Here is a 20,212-nt window from a genome sequence, read left to right on the forward strand (position 1 = left end):
TGATGAAATGCCAAGAACTCACAATAAAACAAATGCTTCCCAAATTGCAGGTTGGGTTGGTTTTTTGGTTTGGGGTTGGTTTTGGGTTTGATTAGGTTGGGTTTGTTTGGTTGGTTGTTGGGTTTTTTTGTTTGTTTGTTTTGTTGGTTTTGTTTTGTTTTTAATTAAATATGACAGATAGGGTATTAATAAAGTTAGAAAATGTCAAAAATGCCAAAACCAGGTAGCAGCTATCTAGGCTGAGGAAAGTTAATGAAAACTGGAACTGAACAGAGTCATTGACATGGGCACATCTAAGAGTCAAGGGAGATAAATCCATGTGCAGAGAGGTGAATTGGGGCCCTCCAGTGACCAAATGAATTTTTTAAAAGAGGGAGAAATAAAAATAAAGGAATACTAAACTGGAGGCAGTTCCTCTGAGAGGAAGACTTTCCTGGGAGCTGGGTCATTTTCTCGCATTCCAGCAACACCACAAGGACTTGGGTGTGCTGTACTGGAACAACTAGGCATTTGGTCATTAAGTATAGGCTAGAATTACTTTTATATTTATTTTACTTGGAGCTAATTGCTTTCAAAACTTTGACCTTGATTAATGTTTTGTTTTTAAGCTTGATGGGGGATGTTCTGAGGAGGGAGTCATAAAAGGATGGAAAATGGTAAGCATTCAGGAGAGCTACAGTAATTGCGTATTTGGTGTTTTCCTCTCTTCACACAAAGCTGAGCATTTTTAGTGGTATGAAATTTAGGGAAGCTTTGAAAGGGCAGAGTATTGCTGAGTATGCCCCCTTACAGTGCTGAGATTTTCCTATTTGAAGTGTCTGTGAGTTTCTGTGGTGATGCTGGGTGGTAACATGGTGGTGGTGATGCTTTTCAGCAATGCCCTTTGACGCTCTCTCAGGACGCTGTGGATCTATTGTCCACCATGCCAAGCACGTTAACACAGAAAGGCTTTCATGTCAAACTTTGGGACTCTGCGGGGAAGCAGATGGAGAGGTTGAGCACAATGGTGTAGAGAAAAGGGGTCTCAAGATGTAAGCGTTTGCCTTTCAGAGCTGCTGCGTGGGATGGCTCCTGGGCTGCATCAAAAGAGATGTGGCCAGCAGGTCGAGGGAGGTGATTCTGCTCCTCTATTCTGTTCTTGTGACACCCCACCTGGATTGCTGCACCCATCTCTGGGGTCATCAGCTCAGGTAGGACATGGACCTGTTGAAGTGGATTCAGAGGAGGCCACAAAGATGACCAGAGGACTGAAACACCTCTCCTATGAAGACAGAGTGAGAGAGTTGGAGTTGTTCAGCCTGGAAAAGAGAAGGCTCTGGGATGTGTCCTTCCAGTACCTAAAGGGGGCTTGTAAAGAGGAGGGAGAGGGCTTTTTTATATGGGCAGATAATGACAGGACAAGGGATAATGTTTTTAAACTGAAAGAGGTTATGTTTACATTAGATGTTAGGAAGCAATTATTTACTCATTGGGCAGTGAGGTACTGGAAGAAGTTGCCCAGTTGTGGCTGCCCCATCTCTGGAAGTGTCCAAGGCCAGTGTGGATGGGGCTTTGAGGAACCTGGTCTAGTGGCAGTCCTGCTTATGGCAGGAGGGTTGGAACTAGATGATCTTTAAGGTACCTTCCAACCCAAAACATAGTATGATTCTGTGATCAGGGAGCAGGGTGTTGACCTTGGCACGAGAACATCAGAGTTTGACGACTCAGCTGGGCCATGCAGCAAGTCTATGCCCTGGTTCAAGTGTAATATGTCAGCTTTGGTCTGCTCCACACAGGGGGAGGTACAGGTCCCCAAACTAGGTCAGCCCTGAATCTTACAGGGAGTATGGTTGAATCAGCATTCAGCAACTGTGATTTAACAAGGGCCCTGTTCTTCTGGTGCTAAGGTAATGATAGCTTTGGTGTCTTCCTTAGCTAAGCACAACCTCACATGCTCCCACTCAAATCACTGGGGTGTGGAAGATTTCAGTGGGTGACCACCTAGGGCTATAGTAAATTATAATGCTTTTAATTTTCCAAACAGTTTTTTTTCCCCATTTTCTAGACACATTATAATTAATATTTTGTGGCAGTCTCTAGAGACACAGGAAAGAATTTCTGGTCTTTGTTTAATAAAGCATATAAACATGCTGTGCATGGGGAGCTAAGTGTCTCCAGGTGTTCACTAACACTAGGGCAAAGCATAAGTTTGTGTGATATTTGTCTGATGGGGAGCAGAATCTCCACCTTTCTGAGGATGGATATTTTAAAGGAGATGAATGTTCCCCATGGGGAGCAGTCATCAAAGCCATATCTAGAGCAAGGGGCTGCCAGTCCTCCTCCTGAGCCATAACACTTGCCTTGGTATAGTTCAGAGTGACTTGTGGCTCCTCACTGAACTTGCTGCAGCTGTGCATCGTGGCACCAGTGGAGATTCTCGCCTTGTATGTGCACATGCTGGAAGCAATTCAAGGAATGGCATATTGTTTTCACTCTCAGCAGCTCAGATGGCTGTGAGGGTTGCTCTACTGTAGGGTATTTTGGTTATGCCAGTAAATACCTTCCCTCCAACAGTGCAGGTGTTTCCATGCACAGCAGCTCCCACAACCACTTTGTAAAGGTATTGTGAGCATGGTTCCTGCTGACTGCTGTGGGTGGATTGCAGCTGATCCCTGGTGAGCTGCTGCACAGCTGCTGAGGGAAGTATAAAATGACAACCATCCATGAGCCATTGCTGCAGGATCCTCCTGAATCTTTAATTCAGCTCACATCTTAATGTCCCATCCCACTGTGGGATGTTCTTAGTCCATCAGACTTCAGATTAGGGGCCGAACTCACTACTTAGCTGGGTTTCTTCTCTTCCGAGCCATTGAGAATTTATGCAAACAAGATATCAGGGGCTTTTTGTACTGACCTGAGGCTTGAATCTTTTGGCATCTTGCCCTTGGGATTTCATGTCTCTGTGGAAAGGTTCAGGATTAGTTTCCAGCACCTTTCTGTCATCACAATCCTTTGAGTTCTCACACAGCAGTTTGTGTGTGTGTCCCTTACCATCCTCTCACTGTGCTAGAGTAACACCTTCACATGAGTGATTTACCAAGTATTTTAGAGAAAACCCATCCAAGAGTCTCTGTTCTTAACATCTGGTTTGATGCCGAAAAGTCGGAGAAGAAACTCTCTAGACTCATTTTGAGTATAGAAAAAACATACACGTTTATTGCAGCACCAAGTGCATCAGAAAAAATCCCAAAGGATGCACCACAAATCACACAGGTTTCATCATTTTATGCCATCCTCTAATTACAGATTCAAGGATTGCAGCACGCCCCCTCAAATCGCTTGTTTTTCTCTTGACTCCTTGGTTCTGGTGTGGTTTCCTGCCCTCTGGACCTGATTCTAGGCCTAAACCCTGTTTCATCTACTTTCTCGCTTTTATCAGTCTCTTCACATGTGCAAGCAACCATCTCTGTTTTATTGAAATTCTTGTCTGTAATGAATCTTCACAAGAAATTATGAACTACACTTTCCCTTGAGAACTTCCAACCTTACTAAAATACATGAGTTCTATGGCTACCACTCTCCTTTTAAAATGCTTAGTCTAAAATACATGAATTCTGTGGCTAACAATTTCTAATAAAGTACTTAATTTACAGCTACAGATTAAGTTTTTGAGATAGTGGCTTATTGAATAATTAAGGGCTGTTGCTTCATCTTGCACATCTGCTTCTGCCCTACCAGGTCATATGAGAGGGGATGTCTCACACATACCCAGGCTGTGGGATCCACACTGGTTGTGTGGCCTGGTACCGCAGTGGAGAGAGGTGTAACCAAAAGCTTTTGCTGTACCCAGGAAAGCTTTGTAAAGCATACAAGGAATGGTGCAGAGATGATATTACTGCTGGACTGCTGTAGTGGTTGCACTGCTTTCAGTAATCTGTGTTTTTATAGGTCTGATATTATCCCCAGGGATGGTTATGCTAAACCCTTAACTGCGTAATGGAAACAGGTTTGCTCACCTTTTTTTTTTTTTTTTAAATTAAGAATATCCAATCTATTAAACATTAATTTGTCTCCTTTGTGGTGAGAAAAGTATGTGACTTGGGAATGCCCTAAATGTTGGAGCATGATTTATAGCTTTGCTTTCAGGTGGGGATCCAGGGGCACCTCGAAGCAACCACTGCTGGGGCCCAAGGTGCCTGCCCTGTGGTCACCACCGCAGGATTGTGCTCCATCACCATGTGACTTTGATCACTGCAGACTTCAAGCTCACACATAAACAGGATCTGTTTTTATTGCTCTGTGAGGACTTTAAATAATTCATACTGGAGAGAGCAAAGGGAAAAGCTATGCTGTTTGTGCCATACTCTAACTGCTGAATGCACAGTGGCCTTTCAAATGAAGCCCCATATTTAGCTGCGGTTCTCTTCTAGTGCAGTGGTTGGTGAACCCCTCTGTTTCTCCATCTGCTGCAGGAGGATGAGGGTGCCGACTCCCCCCATGATGTTGCAAACATCCCACCTGTGGGGAAGGAGGTTTCTCTGAAACAAAACCTTGACCAGGTATGAAACAGCAAGGATCACACCAAAGGTGAGAAGCATGGTGAATGTTTTAAAAGGGAAGACCTGGCTGTAGATTCTGTTCACCAGGGAGCAGGCTGGGTAGCAGATGAGAGGGGATATGCTCAGGGCAGGCTCCCCTGCTAGTAGTCTCAGCAGGAGCCCAACCAAGAATCCAGCAGCTGAGCTGTAGGTGTTGGTGCTGGGAGTAAAGAGGGCACAGCAGAGCTGGGGGAAGAGGAGGGTGTGCACCAGCTCCCTGCTGAGGAACCAGAGGTCATAGATAGAGCTGGAGGAAAAAGCCAGACTGTCAGCCCCAGCCCCAAACACCAACATGGAGGTCCTCATAGGCCATAACACCTCTGTCTCTGCAGCCTGTAAAACAGACATTGTAGCGCAAAAGACATGGCATTTACTGGTGGGATGGCCAGCACTGCCCTATCTTGGGCTGGTTCTCACCAAGCCCTTGATGCTTTCAGGCACTATGTGCTACCAGCAGCCACCCAAGGCAGGCATCCCTGGAGATGGATCTGTCCTCTGGACTTTAGAGGGTCATGGTTTTATGCTTTTTCCATTAATATGTCGATCCAAATTTTATATCTGTCATATTAGAATGAGCAAAGCTCACCAGTGTGGGTATTGGTACCCCTACCAAGGATATGAGCACACCTGACTTACGTTTGGAACTCTAGCTCCAGGAATCAGTTCAGCAGCTGAAGGACTGATACCTCCAGTCACAGACTGGATTAGAAATAGTCTTGAAACAAAACTGTCTTCCCTGACAGTTTTGCTTAATTGCTTAATACTGCAACCAAGTACCTTTTTCCTCAGGATTTTCCTATAGATATTGTGAGCAAACATGGAGCTAGCAGACAGAAGAGCTGAATCTGCAGAGGACATTGTGGCAGCAGCAATGGCTCCCAACCCAGCAGTGGAGATATGTGCTGGGCAGAGGTAGTGCAAAACAAGTGGTAGTATCATTGCTGATTCCCCTCTCTCTAGTGGACTTGGAAGACCATAGCTTGTCTGATTCCAGCCTTTTAAACAAAACAAGGAAAAGTCACAATAAACCCTTCATGGACATTTCTGCTGCCTTTGAAGTTGCCTTTTCACAGGGACCAGTCACAACAGGGCTAAGAACTGAGACCCACTTGGTATTTTAGGACTTAGATTAATTTTTTTGGTTCTTTTGTGGTTCCTTGTGATTCCCCTTAGCATACTGCAACTCTCACTAGATTAAAGATTTTCCTTTTCCTCTGCAGCATCTCTAGAAATAGCTGTGCTTTGTGTGTTTCCAGAATTGGGATAGTTAAAGCTCAACCTCAAGACCCAGCTCATGAGGAGAAGGGTGTTTTGCTCTGATTTCCCTAATTACAGATGAACTTGTGACTTCAACTGGTTTCCTCAAATGTTCAGTGATCTGTCTGCTCTTCAACCCTTGCTCACAACCAGCGCAGGGCTGGTCCCCTGGGTAGAGGCTGTGAGTTTACAGAACTGAACTTCTTGCTTCCTTCTAGAGAGTTTTCTTCAGAATCTTGTTAGCAATCTGTAGTAATATTGCTTGGTCTTACCTGCAAAAGGCATTAATAGAAGCAAGCATAAGCTTTCTTCTAAAATAGGATTATACAGGGTTTTACAACTTTCCTCAAAACAAAGTCCATGAAAAGTCATTTCATCATAAAAAATAGCTTTAAACAGGTCCTGGGGCTGTTTAAGTGTCTTTAGGTAGTTGTGCACTGAACCTCAGAGGGCTCCATATTTCTGGTAGAGATCATCCATCTTGGTGGCAAGAGCCACAGGTCTGGGTAATTTGAAGTCTTTGGATCCCATTTTGATCGCTTTTGACAAAAGCATGTTAATTACTCAGAGACAACAATTAGTTTTACCTGTTTATGCTGCAACTGCATCAATGAGCACAGAAGGGATGGCCATTGCAAAGCACCCGAGTCCTGAGATGTAGGAGACAAGCCTTGCCTGTCCTATTGAGGCAGCAGAGAGCACCCTTTGGAAGTAGGTTTGCCGTGGGATGCTTCCAAGCACCTGAAACATTCAGAGGTTAACAGTTGTACTCACCAGGCTGCTGGCTGCTGTAGGGCATCATCCATCCATTCAGATGTTTAGTGTTATAAAATTCTCATTTCAAATGTTGCCCAGCTCTAACTCTTGAGGATGGTATTTCTTATGGTCGAGGATGTCCTTTTCTTTTGTTTTCATTGTGATGTATGTAAAATTTTAATGAAAACAGGTTAATGGTTTGGCAGACTGGGAAAGCTGAAAAATAGGTTGCTTGGAATAATGAATCAGGTGCTTGGAATAGTGAATCAGGCACAGAAGAAGGGAAAGTTATTTTTTTTCAGGAATGCCATTTTTTAAAATAAATCTACACAAACTTAGCTAGATTATACTCTAAAATGAAAAACAATGTCATAATTTTCACTTCCTTAGCACACAAAGTTAATCAGATAAAATCTGAAGGTACTGTCCTCACCAAAAAAGCTCAAGCTTCTGTATGTCCCTATTACCAGTTCAGTGAGAGAAGAACAACCTTCTGTAGTCTTGGCTATATTGGCAGCTCAAAACCTGAGTTGTGCAGTTGAGTCAATAGCACCATGCTTGCTGATGACCTACAGTCATTTATTATTTTTTTCACATAGAGGGAATTTTACATATTTATATTAAAAGCACACTACTGAGGCTGTGAAACCAACACCTCGAAAGGTAGGAAACTACTCATTTAGGTGCTAGGAGCAGAACTGGCTGCCTAGATGGTTTTACTCAAGAGGCACATTCCTCCATGTGGTTAAAGGATGCAGTGTCCCTGCTACTTTTCATCCCACAGCTGAGCCCTGGATCTCCCCACTCCATCTAGTGTGCTGCAGGGTTGCTGAGAGAGGGTTTTGTACTGTATCTGGCTCCTGTCAACTGGCTTTGCAATGTAAGGCTCCTGGTTGGAAGAACCCACAAGCTTTCTGGACAGAAAGTCCCTGCATAATTCCTTCTCCCAAACCCTTGTCCAATAAATATTCCATACCAAGTAGAAGAAGTCATCCAGCCACCTTCCAAGATACAGCTTTTCTATCTTTCCCAATCCAAGGGTCTTGGTAAGATTGATGAGTTGCAGCGTAGTAAATATTTTCTGTTGCAGAGTTCACCAGGGCAAAAGATGCACTAGGATAGAAATGGAAATAGTTAACAATTTTCCCAGTGTCCTTGTTCTTGGAGGACAGATATTTAAATTAGGGTAAATATAGAACATAGAGGTACATAAGATTAAACCCAAACTTACAGTCTTCATTTCTGCCCTTTCCTTAATCTAGATCTACATGTTTCTGGTTCACGGCATCATCAAGAACATTAGCCTATAATTCAGGACAATTGGTGCTTTCAGTAGACAGATCTCTCTCCATCCAGGATTGTCCTGGACAGGTTCTGCAGACTTTACTTGTGTGCAGACCTAACTACTTTCACCCAGCAAGGCCAATGGCACTGCCTGAAACGCATAAGGTATAAACAGCATAAGATATTTCAGGAGACGTGTTGTCCTAAAGAGGAACTGTAGGACAAGGACCAGTATTGATGGAGATATTTTTGGCCTAAGACATGCTGAAAAGAAGAGCAGAATTTTTCCCCTTGGTTAGGAAACTGATAACAAAGAAATGCACAAGACTTGCCAGGCTGAGGGTAATGAAAACCATTTGGATGAAATCAGTGTATGCAGCAGAAACTTCCCAGTAGAGTGTAAAGCATGACAGTGCATGCTGAGACAATGATAGCCAAAGAGCCTTCAGTATCCAAGATGACCCTCATTGATGTTACTGCAGAGAAGAACAGCAGTCAAGTAATTTAAGACGGATTTAATATGTGCAGAATACAGAATAAATAAGGTTATGTTATTCTCTTGATGCCAGCACACCACATTATATGAGAAAGGCGGTCTACAGAGAGTGCAGTCTGTCACATAATTCTTGGATATTCCAGGAAAAAAAAAAGTAAGAATAATATGGTATTTGTGTATCAGACCGATGTAGTTGAGTGTGGAAATCATATATAATGGACCTTAGAGAATGATGCAGCCAACCAGACACCAAATCCTAAATTCACTTGACTAAACATGGAGGTTTGTCCATCTGAGAGGTCCCAGATTATAAAGAATATCTACTTACAGCTGACAGATACAACCATCCACTTTGGATACACATACACGTCTTTCTGGAGACCAGGTAGGACCCTCTAGGGCACCCCAAATGGCATAAGATACCTGTGTGACTGTAACAGGAAGTTAGGTCAGAGGACAACCACATATAACCTTCTCTCCATTCCCAATGACCTACCAACATGAGACATAAAGTTTTCTGAACTGCATCCTGTGGAAAATGTCAGAGACTCACATTTGGCTATAAAAGAGACAAACTTTTGTCCTTGACCATGTAAGGCAGCATGTTGATATATGTTCCTTTTCTGATTACATTTTCATTTTGGTGGCTTCATTGCCTCTTCCCAGAACTATATTGTTTTATCTGCGCACTGAACTGAGTCCCACCCACCTTCATCTAAATATTAGACTTCAGATGTGCAGCCATCTCATTAAAACCAAAGAACATGTATAGTGCCTAACCCTGAAGCCAACAGGACTGCTTGTCTGGGCACTACTGACCTGAGCAAAGATTGCAGGATCAGACCTGCACTCCTCAATTTCATTAGTAAGAATTACTCACATTTAGCAATGCTGGCAATATATTTCCAAGCCTGATTCATATTCATGTCAGTTGGACTCCTGTCTTTGACTTGAGAATAAAGGTCTTTGTTATTTTAGAAATTCACGTGTAAGGTCCGCACAGGCCTCCTTGCTTTCATCATACTGTGTCCCTGAGAGTTATGGTGTAACACAGTGTGGCCTGGAAGAAACTTTGTTCTTGGCAAGACAGTTGAACCTCAGTGTGAGTTCAATAGTTCTCGGAGTTAGAAATGGCAGCTTGAATATAGAACACTGCACACTTAACTTAGTTGCAACACAATAGTGACCAGCTGCGGTATAAGTGGGATAAGCTGGATGCACTACACATTCCTTCTGAGATGACACTACTCAGAAGAATATATTTTAGAGGAAAAATCATGATAGTGTTATTCCATCACACAGAAATTTCAAAGAAAAAATATAAGATAACAATATTCTCCTTAGTCTGTAAGTAAGAGACCACGTAAAAAAAGCAATATACACGTAGCAACACTCTTCTAAACTTGCCAGTTAAGATTTTTGCCCTATAAGTCCCTCCAAGGAGGCAAAACTCTACACTAGCTGCAATCTACCCTAACTTGTTATGCTTCAGTTCAGAGGATGATATTATAAATGCTTATTCTGGTTCTATGGGAGACTGAAGAATCAAAATCACCTTTAAAATGTACTCTATACTCTGTTAGATATCTTAATATACTCATAATTTTAAAGCTTATGTGTCTTAAATGAATTATTTACAATAAGGGACAAGGCAAATCGCACAGGTAGACCCACAATAATCTTTTTGAAGGCAGGTAGATGATTTCAGCTGTGCCATTGATATATGCTCCTCCAACCCACACGGCTGTAAATGTGGAAGATGAAAATATAAGAATTGCAGTACATATTCTCAGCTAGTAGAACACTGTGAGAGCTTGTAAACCTTTTTCTCAAACAAATATTTAATCACGCTTCTATTTTCTTTTTTATCCCATGCTGAGTTGAGCTACTGAGTTTAAACATTCAGAGGCGATTTGAATATGTTAATTTTTAATTTAGTTTTTTTTTCTCAGAAGAAGACTTTTGCTACAGCAACGGAATTGCCTTTGTTATTCTGCCATGACTGACTGACCATGCTTCATGAGCATCACTTACATGGTCTAAGAAAATGGACATTAGAGAAAAAATATGCAAGCAGACATTGCAGTCAGAAAACAAACCTACAACACTGGCTGAAGCGTCTTAGGCAAATACCATTTTGGAATGCCTTCACAAAAAAACAGGTCAGGGAAGCAAGTTTCAGATGATGCCACAAAGCAAAGAGAGTAAAGGGGAGCTGAGGGCAGCAGTCAGTGGGGAAACATTTTCTCTTTAGGAGAGAATCAAGTGGTCACCAGGAGTGGCAATTTATTCCACACAGAAGTAGACTGTTCCAGGAGTAAAATTGGTCTGTAATGCTGGATAACAGAAACTGGTTCAAGAATAAGACCACAGCTGTCCTTAATGAAAAATGTCATATTCTTCAGTCACTCTTAAATTAAACTCTTTAACTCTTAACTAAACTCTTAAATGAATCTCTTTAATTTAAAAGCATCTACATAAACATTAGGTTCTTCTCAGTGTGAAGAGGTTTGGAAGAATCCATCCCAAAATGATTCATGAAGCTGTAGCCCTTCAAAGTCACACTTAGGTAAAATCTACCCTGACATTAAAGAAGTTAACTTGCTTTGAAAGAAAAGTCACCCAGTTCTATGTAATACAAATGCTTTAAGAAGAAATTTGAAGAGAAAACTTATCTGTTGCAGTAAAAAATCCAATGAAAACATTTATATTCCGGGCTCCAACTATGGTCATTTCTGTTGGATTCCTGTTCTGCTGATCCTTTTTGCTTTTCCAGGAAGCCCAAATTCCAACAGCTAAAGTTAATGTAAAAACACACTTGTAGATACTAAGCCTGGTATATTTAGAATCATTTTCTGTTGCTTAATTTATATTACAGAAAGGAATAATGTCATGATGATAATATTTGTCCACAATAAGAAAAAAAATAAAAAAGAGTCAGTAAAAATCACTCTGCCTTGTAAAGAAACTCCTGAGTATTTGCTGTACTTTGCAAAGGAAGATGCAATACGAAACAGAACAATAAGCCCTTAAGTCCTGAGAACTTGATGCAGAGTCTCTGACTTTGGAGGAGTAATGGCAGTTCTTCAGTCTTCCCCCTTCTTCATAAGATATGCAGTCTTATTTTCTGGGGAGCAGAGATCAAGAGTGTAGTAATTAGTGTTTATAAAAGTAGTGGAACACTGATGTGATGGTTAATAATAGCTTGTCTTAAAGTGGGGAAATAGGATATTTTGTCTTGTATGAAAATAATGCATCTTTTTCTAGGTTCTAGGCACAAGGCTAGTGCAGAAGATATGGCTAAGAATTTACCTGTTTAAAATTGAATGAACCACACTCTCAGTAAATAAACCTAGGAAACAGTAAATGATTTACCACAGACCAGTGGAAGGAGCTGCATGCTAATACTAAAAGCAAACATGGTATCGCTCCTTTCCTGGAAAGCAGTAAGAAAGCAAGGTGCTTTTGTACTCCCCAGTGAAACTATAGGAAGGATACAGATGTTTTTAAACTACTTTGTGAAGCTCCCTTTAAACAGACATAATTCTGAAAAAAAGCCTTATATGTGCATTAAGGAATTAAATTAGTTGCATTTGTTATAGAGTAGCCATACCAACATATTTTTAGTTGTTCTGTGAACCATTATTAGCTGTCCAAGTGTGGTTCTTCATAACCAATTCTATGTAAAAACTGCCATATTTAAGGCACACATATGGCTTTTCTGGATAGCTGTGTTCCTCTATGGAGTCGGGGACATCAAGATTTCTTCTTCACAGATGCACTCTGAGTGAAAGGACAAAACATAGAAAGATTTTCTGTGATGTGCCATCTCCTGCAGACATCCAGGTGTAGCTGTGCATAGAAATGACAGTGGCACAGGCTGAGCATGTCTCATGAGTAGGAGGACGTGGCGGGAACACACAGGCACATCGATGATGGCTGTGAGAAGTGAGGAAAAGTGCAGGAACCTCATGGTGTCTGTGACACCTTTCTGTACAAGGGTAAATAGGAGTTTTGGTAAGATTATGCAGCGATCCGATTGGAAGTGTTTACAAAGAAGTGAAAATTAAAAGACATGAAAAAACCTGACAACCTTATTTATCCTGCCTTAGGAGAAATATTCCTTTATATTTTTAATCAAATGCTATTTTAACTGAGTAATGGTTTTTAACGTTGACCTAATTATCTAAGTACAAAATGGGACACTAAGCATTTTAAAGGTACATTTTTCTGGATGGTAATTAGAAACACTCCCTTCCACCCTAAATGAACCCGGTACGAGGTCCTAGAAACTGCATCTGTCAGTGGCGAGGGAACCACTGATTTGTCTGGTTTGCCTTCCTTTATCAAAATGAATTTTTCAAAAACTTTTAAAACATTGTTTACACACAGACACATGCTAAGCTTTTCTTCTATGAGCAAATGTTTTACAGCATATTTCCTAGGCAGGCAAAGGACAGGGCTGAAGGTGCACGTGGCTGAAGGTGCACTCAGCCAGGTCTCAGCCTGCTCTGCAGTCAGCTACTCCTGGGAGGACTTATCTGACATTGCACCCTTCATGTGGGAGTCAACTAAATTCAACATGTCCAAAGCAAGATTTGAATTTGTTCTTTGACATCTGCAAAGACTGTTTGCTTTTTTTCATCTCTTGGGGGAAAAAAAATATAAAGAAATAGTGGCAGGCAGGGAAGCTTCATTTAAAGACCAGAGGGTGGAGGGCGAATGTAGTAGGACAAAACATAAGTAAAAGCATTGAATGATGGGATGGACACTTAGAGAAAAAGGATGTGCGAGGTAGTTCATCTGAATCTGGAGTGGTTTTGATGATACATAGTGCATGAAAGGATTAAAAAAGCACAAACTTATACCAAGAAGACTGTTATTGTACTCTTTTGCCATTAAATGACTCTCAGATAATGCATCTATTTTAAGGAAAAAAATGAAGAAATCTCATTAATTAAGAGTTTTTTGAGGTGGGCTTCACCTTCCTGCTCATAAGGGGGAGCTGCAGCTTAGGATGCCAGCTGCTGCACCACTCACTTCAAGCTCCCTGTGTAGCCCATGGGGAGAAATATGCGATTTTAGAGGGTGAATGACTGACCTGTTTTAGGTCTTTTGAGGCAGGACAGGGTGAGGGCAGGTCTCAGACTGCTGAACTCAGGGCTACTTTTAAGAGCAGTGTCACTGTAAACATTCGATGTTTCAGAGCTTAATTTGAATTCTCACACAGAGATGAGCATGTGTCACCTGAGATGCTCTAAAGCCACTGAGATGTCCACATGGGAAAACTGATGTTTCGCAGTTCCTGTGGGAGATGCATGCTGGCAGCTGGGATATTCTGATGTATCTCCGATAGTTCTGAGAACTTACTTGTGGGATACATGTTCCTGTCAGTACCTGAAGGGGGTACAGGAAAGATGACAAGGGACTTTTTACAAGGGTCTGTAGTGATAGGACAAGGCATAAGGGCTTTAAACTCAAAGAAGTTGGTTTAGATTAGATGTTACAAATTCTTTGCTATGAGATTGTGAGGCACTGGAACAGGTTGCCCAGAGAAGTTGTGGATGCCCCATCCCTGGAAATGCTCAAGGCCAGGTTGAATGGGGCGTTGAGCAACCTGGTCTAGTAGGAGATGTCCCTGCCCATGGTAGGGGCATTGGAACTAGATGATCTTTAAGATCCCTTCCAACTCAAACCATACTGTGATTCTATAATACTCAGATGAGCTCTTACTCTTATTCCTCATCAGTTGACCTTGATAGAACAAACTGTGGCATGGGTTGTTGGTAAAAATAGAGGAGTGCCTGAAAGAAAGTGAGGAGTGCTGTGTACCAGTTAAGTTTTCCGTCTGTGGTGGAAATGGCCTGCACCGTAGTGAGCACTTGCATCTACTTGGCTTTGAATCTAATTGACAAGAAGAAGTAAAGACGGTCAAAGAAGTGGCCTCTGTGCCTAAAACAAAGCCTTTGCCCCACCTTTATGGGTTAAATGTGCTACAGTATGGCTGATGGGCTTTAGATGGCTCTCTGTGGCCCTTGGGCTCAGGATGAAAGAGGTGCTAAGAGGGGTTCTGCAGGAATGGCATTTCTGAAGGGTGGCTGTCCCCTGTCACTCCTCTGGAAAGGGGCAAGCTGGAACTCTGTAAGAGATAAAATAAAGTAGTCTGAGAGTCTGGAAAGGTTTGAGTTTTTTCTCAATTTCCTTTGGGATTTTTTTAAAGTTTGTTTACACAGAAGAGGTTGCCTGAGAGGAGAGGCACAGGACTGGGACAGGAGAGCAGAGGCTGTGGCACTCAGAGATCTGTGGGGACCAACCTCTCACTGGTTTGCTTTGCTCTGAGTGCCAACAAAAACCAAGCTCTGAGGCCTGAGGCGTCTGAGCCATTTGCATCAAAATGAACTGACAGTTCCTCTTGAAATGAGATGGTATGAACTAGTCTGTGGTTTCCAACACAGGTGTTTGGATTGCGTCCTTGATCCTGACAGATGAAACACTGAGCTGCTGGTTTTCAAACATTTACGAATTTTCAAATGGTGTCCTTGGTCTAAAGTTTAGTTCATATCCCAAGTCAATCCCAGCAATACTTTTCCAACCAACACAGATTTGCCAGCGGCTGATCTCCTGCATGAGTTTCAAATGCAGAAGATGGGGTAATTTGATGAGAAAAAACCCGTATTTTTAATCCTTCTATAAGAACCTGGGTGTTGCAACTGCATGGTAAATAATAAATATCAAAATTAAACACTTTTTCCATTATGTCTGTGTAAGTTTTTGACCATTAATTAATGATCATAGATAGAGAGAAGACAGATTAATAGGTAGAAAGATCAACAGAGAGAAAAGAGATATAGAAGAGTGTTATGAGTTCCTTAGTTTTATTACATTCTTCATGTGTACAATACATAAAACATTTCAGGGACAAAATTGTTTTTTCTTTTTCTAAAGTAGATTTCCCTGAAATAACTCTTTTCATTTTGGAAAAATGTAATAGTGATCCCAATTATAAAGTGTGACATCTTATCTTTAGTCAAACCAACTCTCTTTTAAAATCAAAGTTTTTATTATGTTTAGTATTATGTAGACATTTTCTTTTGAAACCTTGCCCACCAGAAGAGCTTGGGTTTGCAGGTCTCCCTGCAGCGATCATCATGAGGACCTGCCTCTGTTGCGATGTGCTGGCCGACTCCTGGAGAAGGCTCTGATGACACTTCTGAGAGGTCAGGCTTTGACTCACATAAAGGGTGATTTGGGGAGCTGAAGTTATTTAATCTAATATTAGCCGCCTTAGGTATTTTGATTAAATGAATTTTTAGCATAGAGACAGATGTTTGCTTTGGTCACCCACACCTTTGTGCTGCTAGCTCCACCTGACGTACTTAGGTCTCTAGACATCTGTGAGGGGCTGTCAGGTATGACAGAGGACATAGGAGAGACCCTTGCCACCTGGAGTGACATCTAGAGGTTGAGCAGAATGCTTTGCTGCACTTCGGTGGCAGCAGAAACTCCTGTCCATGGTGGACAGTGGAACCTTGCCCAGAGAGACGATGCCTGATGCCTCTCACCTGCCTTAGGCATCTCTTTCAGTGTGGGCTGGGGGAAGGGTGCCTCTTCCCATGGACTATATATCTTGATGCCTACCCTAGAAAAGATTTCTTCTCGGTTAGATAATTCAACTCTGCTTTCTGTGTTATTCTGTTTCTCTTCCTACTGGAGGTACTTCAAAGTCATGAGTCCTCTATGTCGCACAAATCAAGCCAGAAAATAACTTCAGAAGAACAATATTTAATATTTACATATATTAGTGAGGCCAGTGATCACGCAGTTGGCAGGACAGAGGGTGGCCCCAGGAACACACAGACATGACACTAAATATCCCCAGGGTGGGACAGCTTGGAACAAGCAGATGACAGCAGTACAGTGCACTTAGTTTTCTGTGCTGTAAGTGTGCCAGTGGGCATCTCTCCCTCTCCTGGTGCTGGCACAGCCCAAGTTGGTTTTGTCGGAGAGGTGAGAGTCAGGGAGTCAAAGCTAAGGGATGAGGGCAGGGACTGTGAAGGGTTCAAAGAGCCCCTCCTCTGGTGAAGGAGTCTCTCTCCACCTAACTATAATGTGAATATTTCTAGCTGCCTCCTTGACTCTTTTCCTGGGTTTATGTCTCCTTTATGTGGTAGCACTGTCCAGCCTTCACTGCTGACAACATAAGCTTTTTAAGCCACCTAGCAGGGTTGGATGCACCTAGTGATGATTGCGAACTTTGACAAATCTTGTGCTTTATTTTTTATAGAAGGTGCTTTTAAGTTTTTTGGGTCAAATTTCCTGATTCTAGAGGTAAGACTGTGCTCCAAAGTACATATGCTCCTCATCTAGTCACCTTCTTCCCCGTTTTTGTATAAAGGAGACATTAATATAAAGCATTTTGTGTACTACGTTGGAGGACAGCACAGTGTGTCTGCAATCACTATGTTCAAATAGCTTGCTCCCATGCCACAGTGCAGAAATATGAACAACTGTGACTGACAAAACACAAATGCCTCTCTTTGAAAAATAGGCTCCAAGTACTTTAAATATATTCAGATTTTCATAGCTGTGTACATATGTTCAGCACGGGTAAAGATTATTTTACAAGCTGACTGAGGGAAGATGGTTCATGTCCAAGAATTAACCTTTAAGGAAGTCACTGAAATGATAGGTTTTCTGAAATTTCCCAGTCATGGACTTTAGCTCAAGTTCAAGGGCTTGTGTGATTATTCCCCATAATCATAAGGGCTTGAGTGATTATTACGCAGTTCCTGATTGGGATTACTGTTGCTATAACACTAAAACTGATGCAGTTGGTTGCCATCAGATTATATCTTTTATTTTTTACTAAACTGCACATAATTGCTACCTTTACCTTTTGCTATCTTTAGCTAGTTAATTGGTTTGGCCATATGATCTATTCTAGAACAGCCTTACAGACCTATGTGGAAGTTAGCGAAATTCCTATGTAGTCTCATGAGGGCAAAATTGTTTTCACCCTTGTGTTAAACCAGATGTTTCAAACTCTTGCTCCAAACCCTGCTGTCTATATTGGCCCAAATGCCTCTAAAAGGCTCCTGCATCTCTCAGATGCTCCTGAAGAACTGATTTAGAAGTGCACTGGACTTGGTCAAACATGACAGCAAGCTACCGAATGGCACAGGGGGATTTGGCTCCAGGGTGGCTGAAGGAAGCTGAAAGCTGTGTTCTTCAGTTGCCTCTGCAGTGTCTCAAACACTGCTTGATATATTCTCTGCTCATCCTAATTCAGATCTGTGAGTGCACAGTTAGCAAGTTAATAGGAAGGAACAGGTGAGACCACACTGGGATTTGGGAAGGACAGGAGGTTATTTACATCAACCAGAGAGTGCCTGCTTTATGCAGTTGATAAATATATACATTAACAACAGTTCCATTTCCCACATGCACAAGAGGTCAAGTGTTGATCTTTTATCTGAAGATTGCTGTGCTTTATACACAAGTGCAGAAGTCAGGACCAGGTAGATTAATGTTTTTGCCGCTACCGGTTTAGCAGGTATATTTAGAGAGATGAAAATGTGGAGTCTCAGATCTAAATGATCTAGCCCTTTTCCACCCTGACCTCTTTTATAAAAAATTCGTTTTACCCCCGAAAACTCCTGAACATTTTGGTTTTTCTTTGTTGTCTGCCCATAAATACAGTACAGTGTACTATCCTTATTGTATGTGAATCGGCAGCTCGGTGCTTGTCCTGGCGTTTCCTGTAGGTCGTTCACATCCCAGAAATATTTGTCTGAAAGGCAATGAATGAAAGATGATTAATTAATATTCCACGGGGATATCAGGCTTACTGCAAATATCTTATACAATAAAAAGAAACAATTAAAAGGAAGCAGTAGTGATAAATGAAACTTGAAAGAGGTTTTCTTCCATTTCGTAAAATAAAAATTTTACTGCTGTTGACCAATTTAAAACATGTCTACTTTTTGTTTCTCACAGATGCTGGAGAGGGTCATTACACTTTTCAAAAAGGCTTCTTGAATAGGAGCACAACCATGCAAGTGAGTATGTCAATGTGTCATACTGCTCTGCTGTTCAGAAATATCTGAGGACCATGTTATCCCTGACTGCAATGTGATAGAGAGAGAGAAAGGGTGTGTGCAAATAAAATCTGTACTGCCTCAACTGCCCAGAGGAACTTGTTCAGGGGCTGTGCACATCTCTTAGCTCATGTACCATTACAGAGCCTGAAAAATAAAATTAGTAGGAACGTAAAGCACTCTGATATCTTTTACTGCATACCAACCTTTCTTCTCCTCATACATGTGCCACATATGAAACCAGTAAGTCCATTGATGACTTGAATAAAACAAAGAATAGCTTCAATCACACCAATGGCCAGGAGAATAGAGAAAAGGACAATATTCCAAAGGATGATGTTTTCAGGTTCTTTGCAAATACTCCATGTTGTCTGGTTGAACAAGTAATTGTCTCTGTGTTAGAGAAAAATAATTGGCAAGGTATTAGAAAATAAAAACTTCAGAATGCTTTCTGTGTTTTCTGGCATTGCGTTTTCTGAGCTTGCTTGCACAAAGTGAGCCTCAGATTCTACTTATTGGTAAAAGCTGGTGATTCTCTTCTGAATTCCCTTTGCAGAGATGCAATTGATAACTAGGGAAGTGAACCACATCTGTACTTTGTTGCATACACAAGAAGCTCCTCTTTGTTCTCTGGCTAAATTGTATTAGTTATTGATTAGTTATTTCGTGTTAAGAACCAAAGAGAAAGTCTATAATAGTTTTATGATGTGTCTCCATGGCATTTCAGCCTATCTCTAGCCCTGGCTTCAAGAGCATGATTGCCAAGGTTAACTTTAAAGATTCAGAGAAGATTTTTGCTTTGCTTTTCAGAAGTAAGTAGAGCAGGGTCAGTTCTTGGTGTTTTAACAGGTTAACGTGACACAGTAATCAAACATTTCCCTTTGACTCCTATGAGAGTCACAGCTCACCAGCATTTTGAAAGCATGGTGCAAATTGCACAAGGGTCCCATGACAAGCACAACAGAAGAAACTCAGGTAATTTGCCAAAGGATGATTCCTTGGTCAAAGAGGTGACCAGCTAGAACATGCTATTCAGAGAAGTGTGAGTTTAGTCATACACAGGGTGGACCATCAATTAATTTTGGAAAAAATCAAGTTTGCTATAAAAAGGTGTGGGAGAGATCAGGGGAAGCAAAGCTGGAGGAGCCTGTAAGCCGTACTCACCGAAGAGTGTCATTCCTGAAAGGGTAGAGGTATTCTCCATCACCTGTGTCACACAGAGGACCCCCAATCAGCCCCAGTGAGGAGATGACCACACAATACGCTCCTCCTGCGAATCCCAGCGCAGCCAGGATCACTGACAGCAGCATCTGAAAGGGAAAAGATCTTCAACATTGCGTGCACAGAGGTTTGAGTAGCATGGAGAGTGTGGGAAAATGGCTGGGGTTAAAAAACGAGAGGAGACTAAGAATTACAAGATAAAATGCAACTGCTGCTCAATGGATGGAACATGGCTTACACGCCCTATGAAAGTTCCTGATACAACAATAAGCACCTGCTACAGGGGATGGAACAGAGCAGGGAGTAGAATGGAGATGCTGCTCTCCCTCCATAGAAATCCCTGCAGGGATGGGAGCACAGTGGTACTTTGCAGTTCATCAGACTGTATGGCACCTGTCAACCAAGGGAGATAGATGCAGATGTTCTGCTGCTGAGCAACAGCTGTTGAAATCCCACTCCTTGAATGCTGAGATATAACCACCTCCCATTAGGTATGAGAGGCAAAGTGAGAGAATTTTACAGCA

The 20,212-nt window shown here is 41.8% G+C and overlaps 2 protein-coding genes across 2 annotated transcripts; both read right to left on the reverse strand.

Annotated features, from left to right (window-relative positions):
• Window positions 1–3,349: 3,349 nt before the first annotated feature.
• On the reverse strand, window positions 3,350–6,608 carry LOC114063253 (high affinity choline transporter 1-like). The gene is made up of 3 exons (XM_027895431.1): window positions 6,422–6,608; window positions 5,355–5,572; window positions 3,350–4,910 (listed from the first exon to the last, which is right to left on the reverse strand). Exons 2-3 carry the CDS (start codon window positions 5,514–5,516, stop codon window positions 4,389–4,391), a joined length of 684 nt encoding a protein of 227 aa, XP_027751232.1. The 5' UTR covers window positions 5,517–5,572; window positions 6,422–6,608; the 3' UTR covers window positions 3,350–4,388.
• A 10,545-nt stretch (window positions 6,609–17,153) lies between these two features.
• On the reverse strand, window positions 17,154–19,785 carry LOC114063252 (transmembrane 4 L6 family member 1-like). Its single transcript, XM_027895430.1, has 3 exons — window positions 19,632–19,785; window positions 18,674–18,860; window positions 17,154–18,160 (listed from the first exon to the last, which is right to left on the reverse strand). The coding sequence occupies exons 1-3, from the start codon at window positions 19,775–19,777 to the stop codon at window positions 18,140–18,142; spliced, it is 354 nt and encodes a 117-aa protein (XP_027751231.1). The 5' UTR covers window positions 19,778–19,785; the 3' UTR covers window positions 17,154–18,139.
• Between the last annotated feature and the right edge of the window lie 427 nt (window positions 19,786–20,212).

The sequence above is a fragment of the Empidonax traillii genome, unplaced genomic scaffold (genome assembly GCF_003031625.1).
Source record: "Empidonax traillii isolate 1590-97213 ecotype Southwest subspecies unplaced genomic scaffold, ASM303162v1 scaffold460:size473327, whole genome shotgun sequence".
Lineage (NCBI taxonomy): Eukaryota > Metazoa > Chordata > Aves > Passeriformes > Tyrannidae > Empidonax > Empidonax traillii.

Bases quoted from the DNA above. Each gene is read 5' to 3' on its own strand.
- LOC114063253 (XM_027895431.1), bottom strand. From the start codon at position 5,516: ATGATACTACCACTTGTTTTGCACTACCTCTGCCCAGCACATATCTCC. The intron at 4,911-5,354 runs GTACTTGGTTGC...TCTGTTTTACAG, and splicing joins GGAAAATCCTGAGGAAAAAG to GCTGCAGAGACAGAGGTGTT.
- LOC114063252 (XM_027895430.1), bottom strand. From the start codon at position 19,777: ATGCTGCTGTCAGTGATCCTGGCTGCGCTGGGATTCGCAGGAGGAGCG. The intron at 18,861-19,631 runs GTGAGTACGGCT...TCTCTAACACAG, and splicing joins TTCAGGAATGACACTCTTCG to AGACAATTACTTGTTCAACC. The intron at 18,161-18,673 runs GTTGGTATGCAG...ATTGCCTTTCAG, and splicing joins CATGTATGAGGAGAAGAAAG to ACAAATATTTCTGGGATGTG.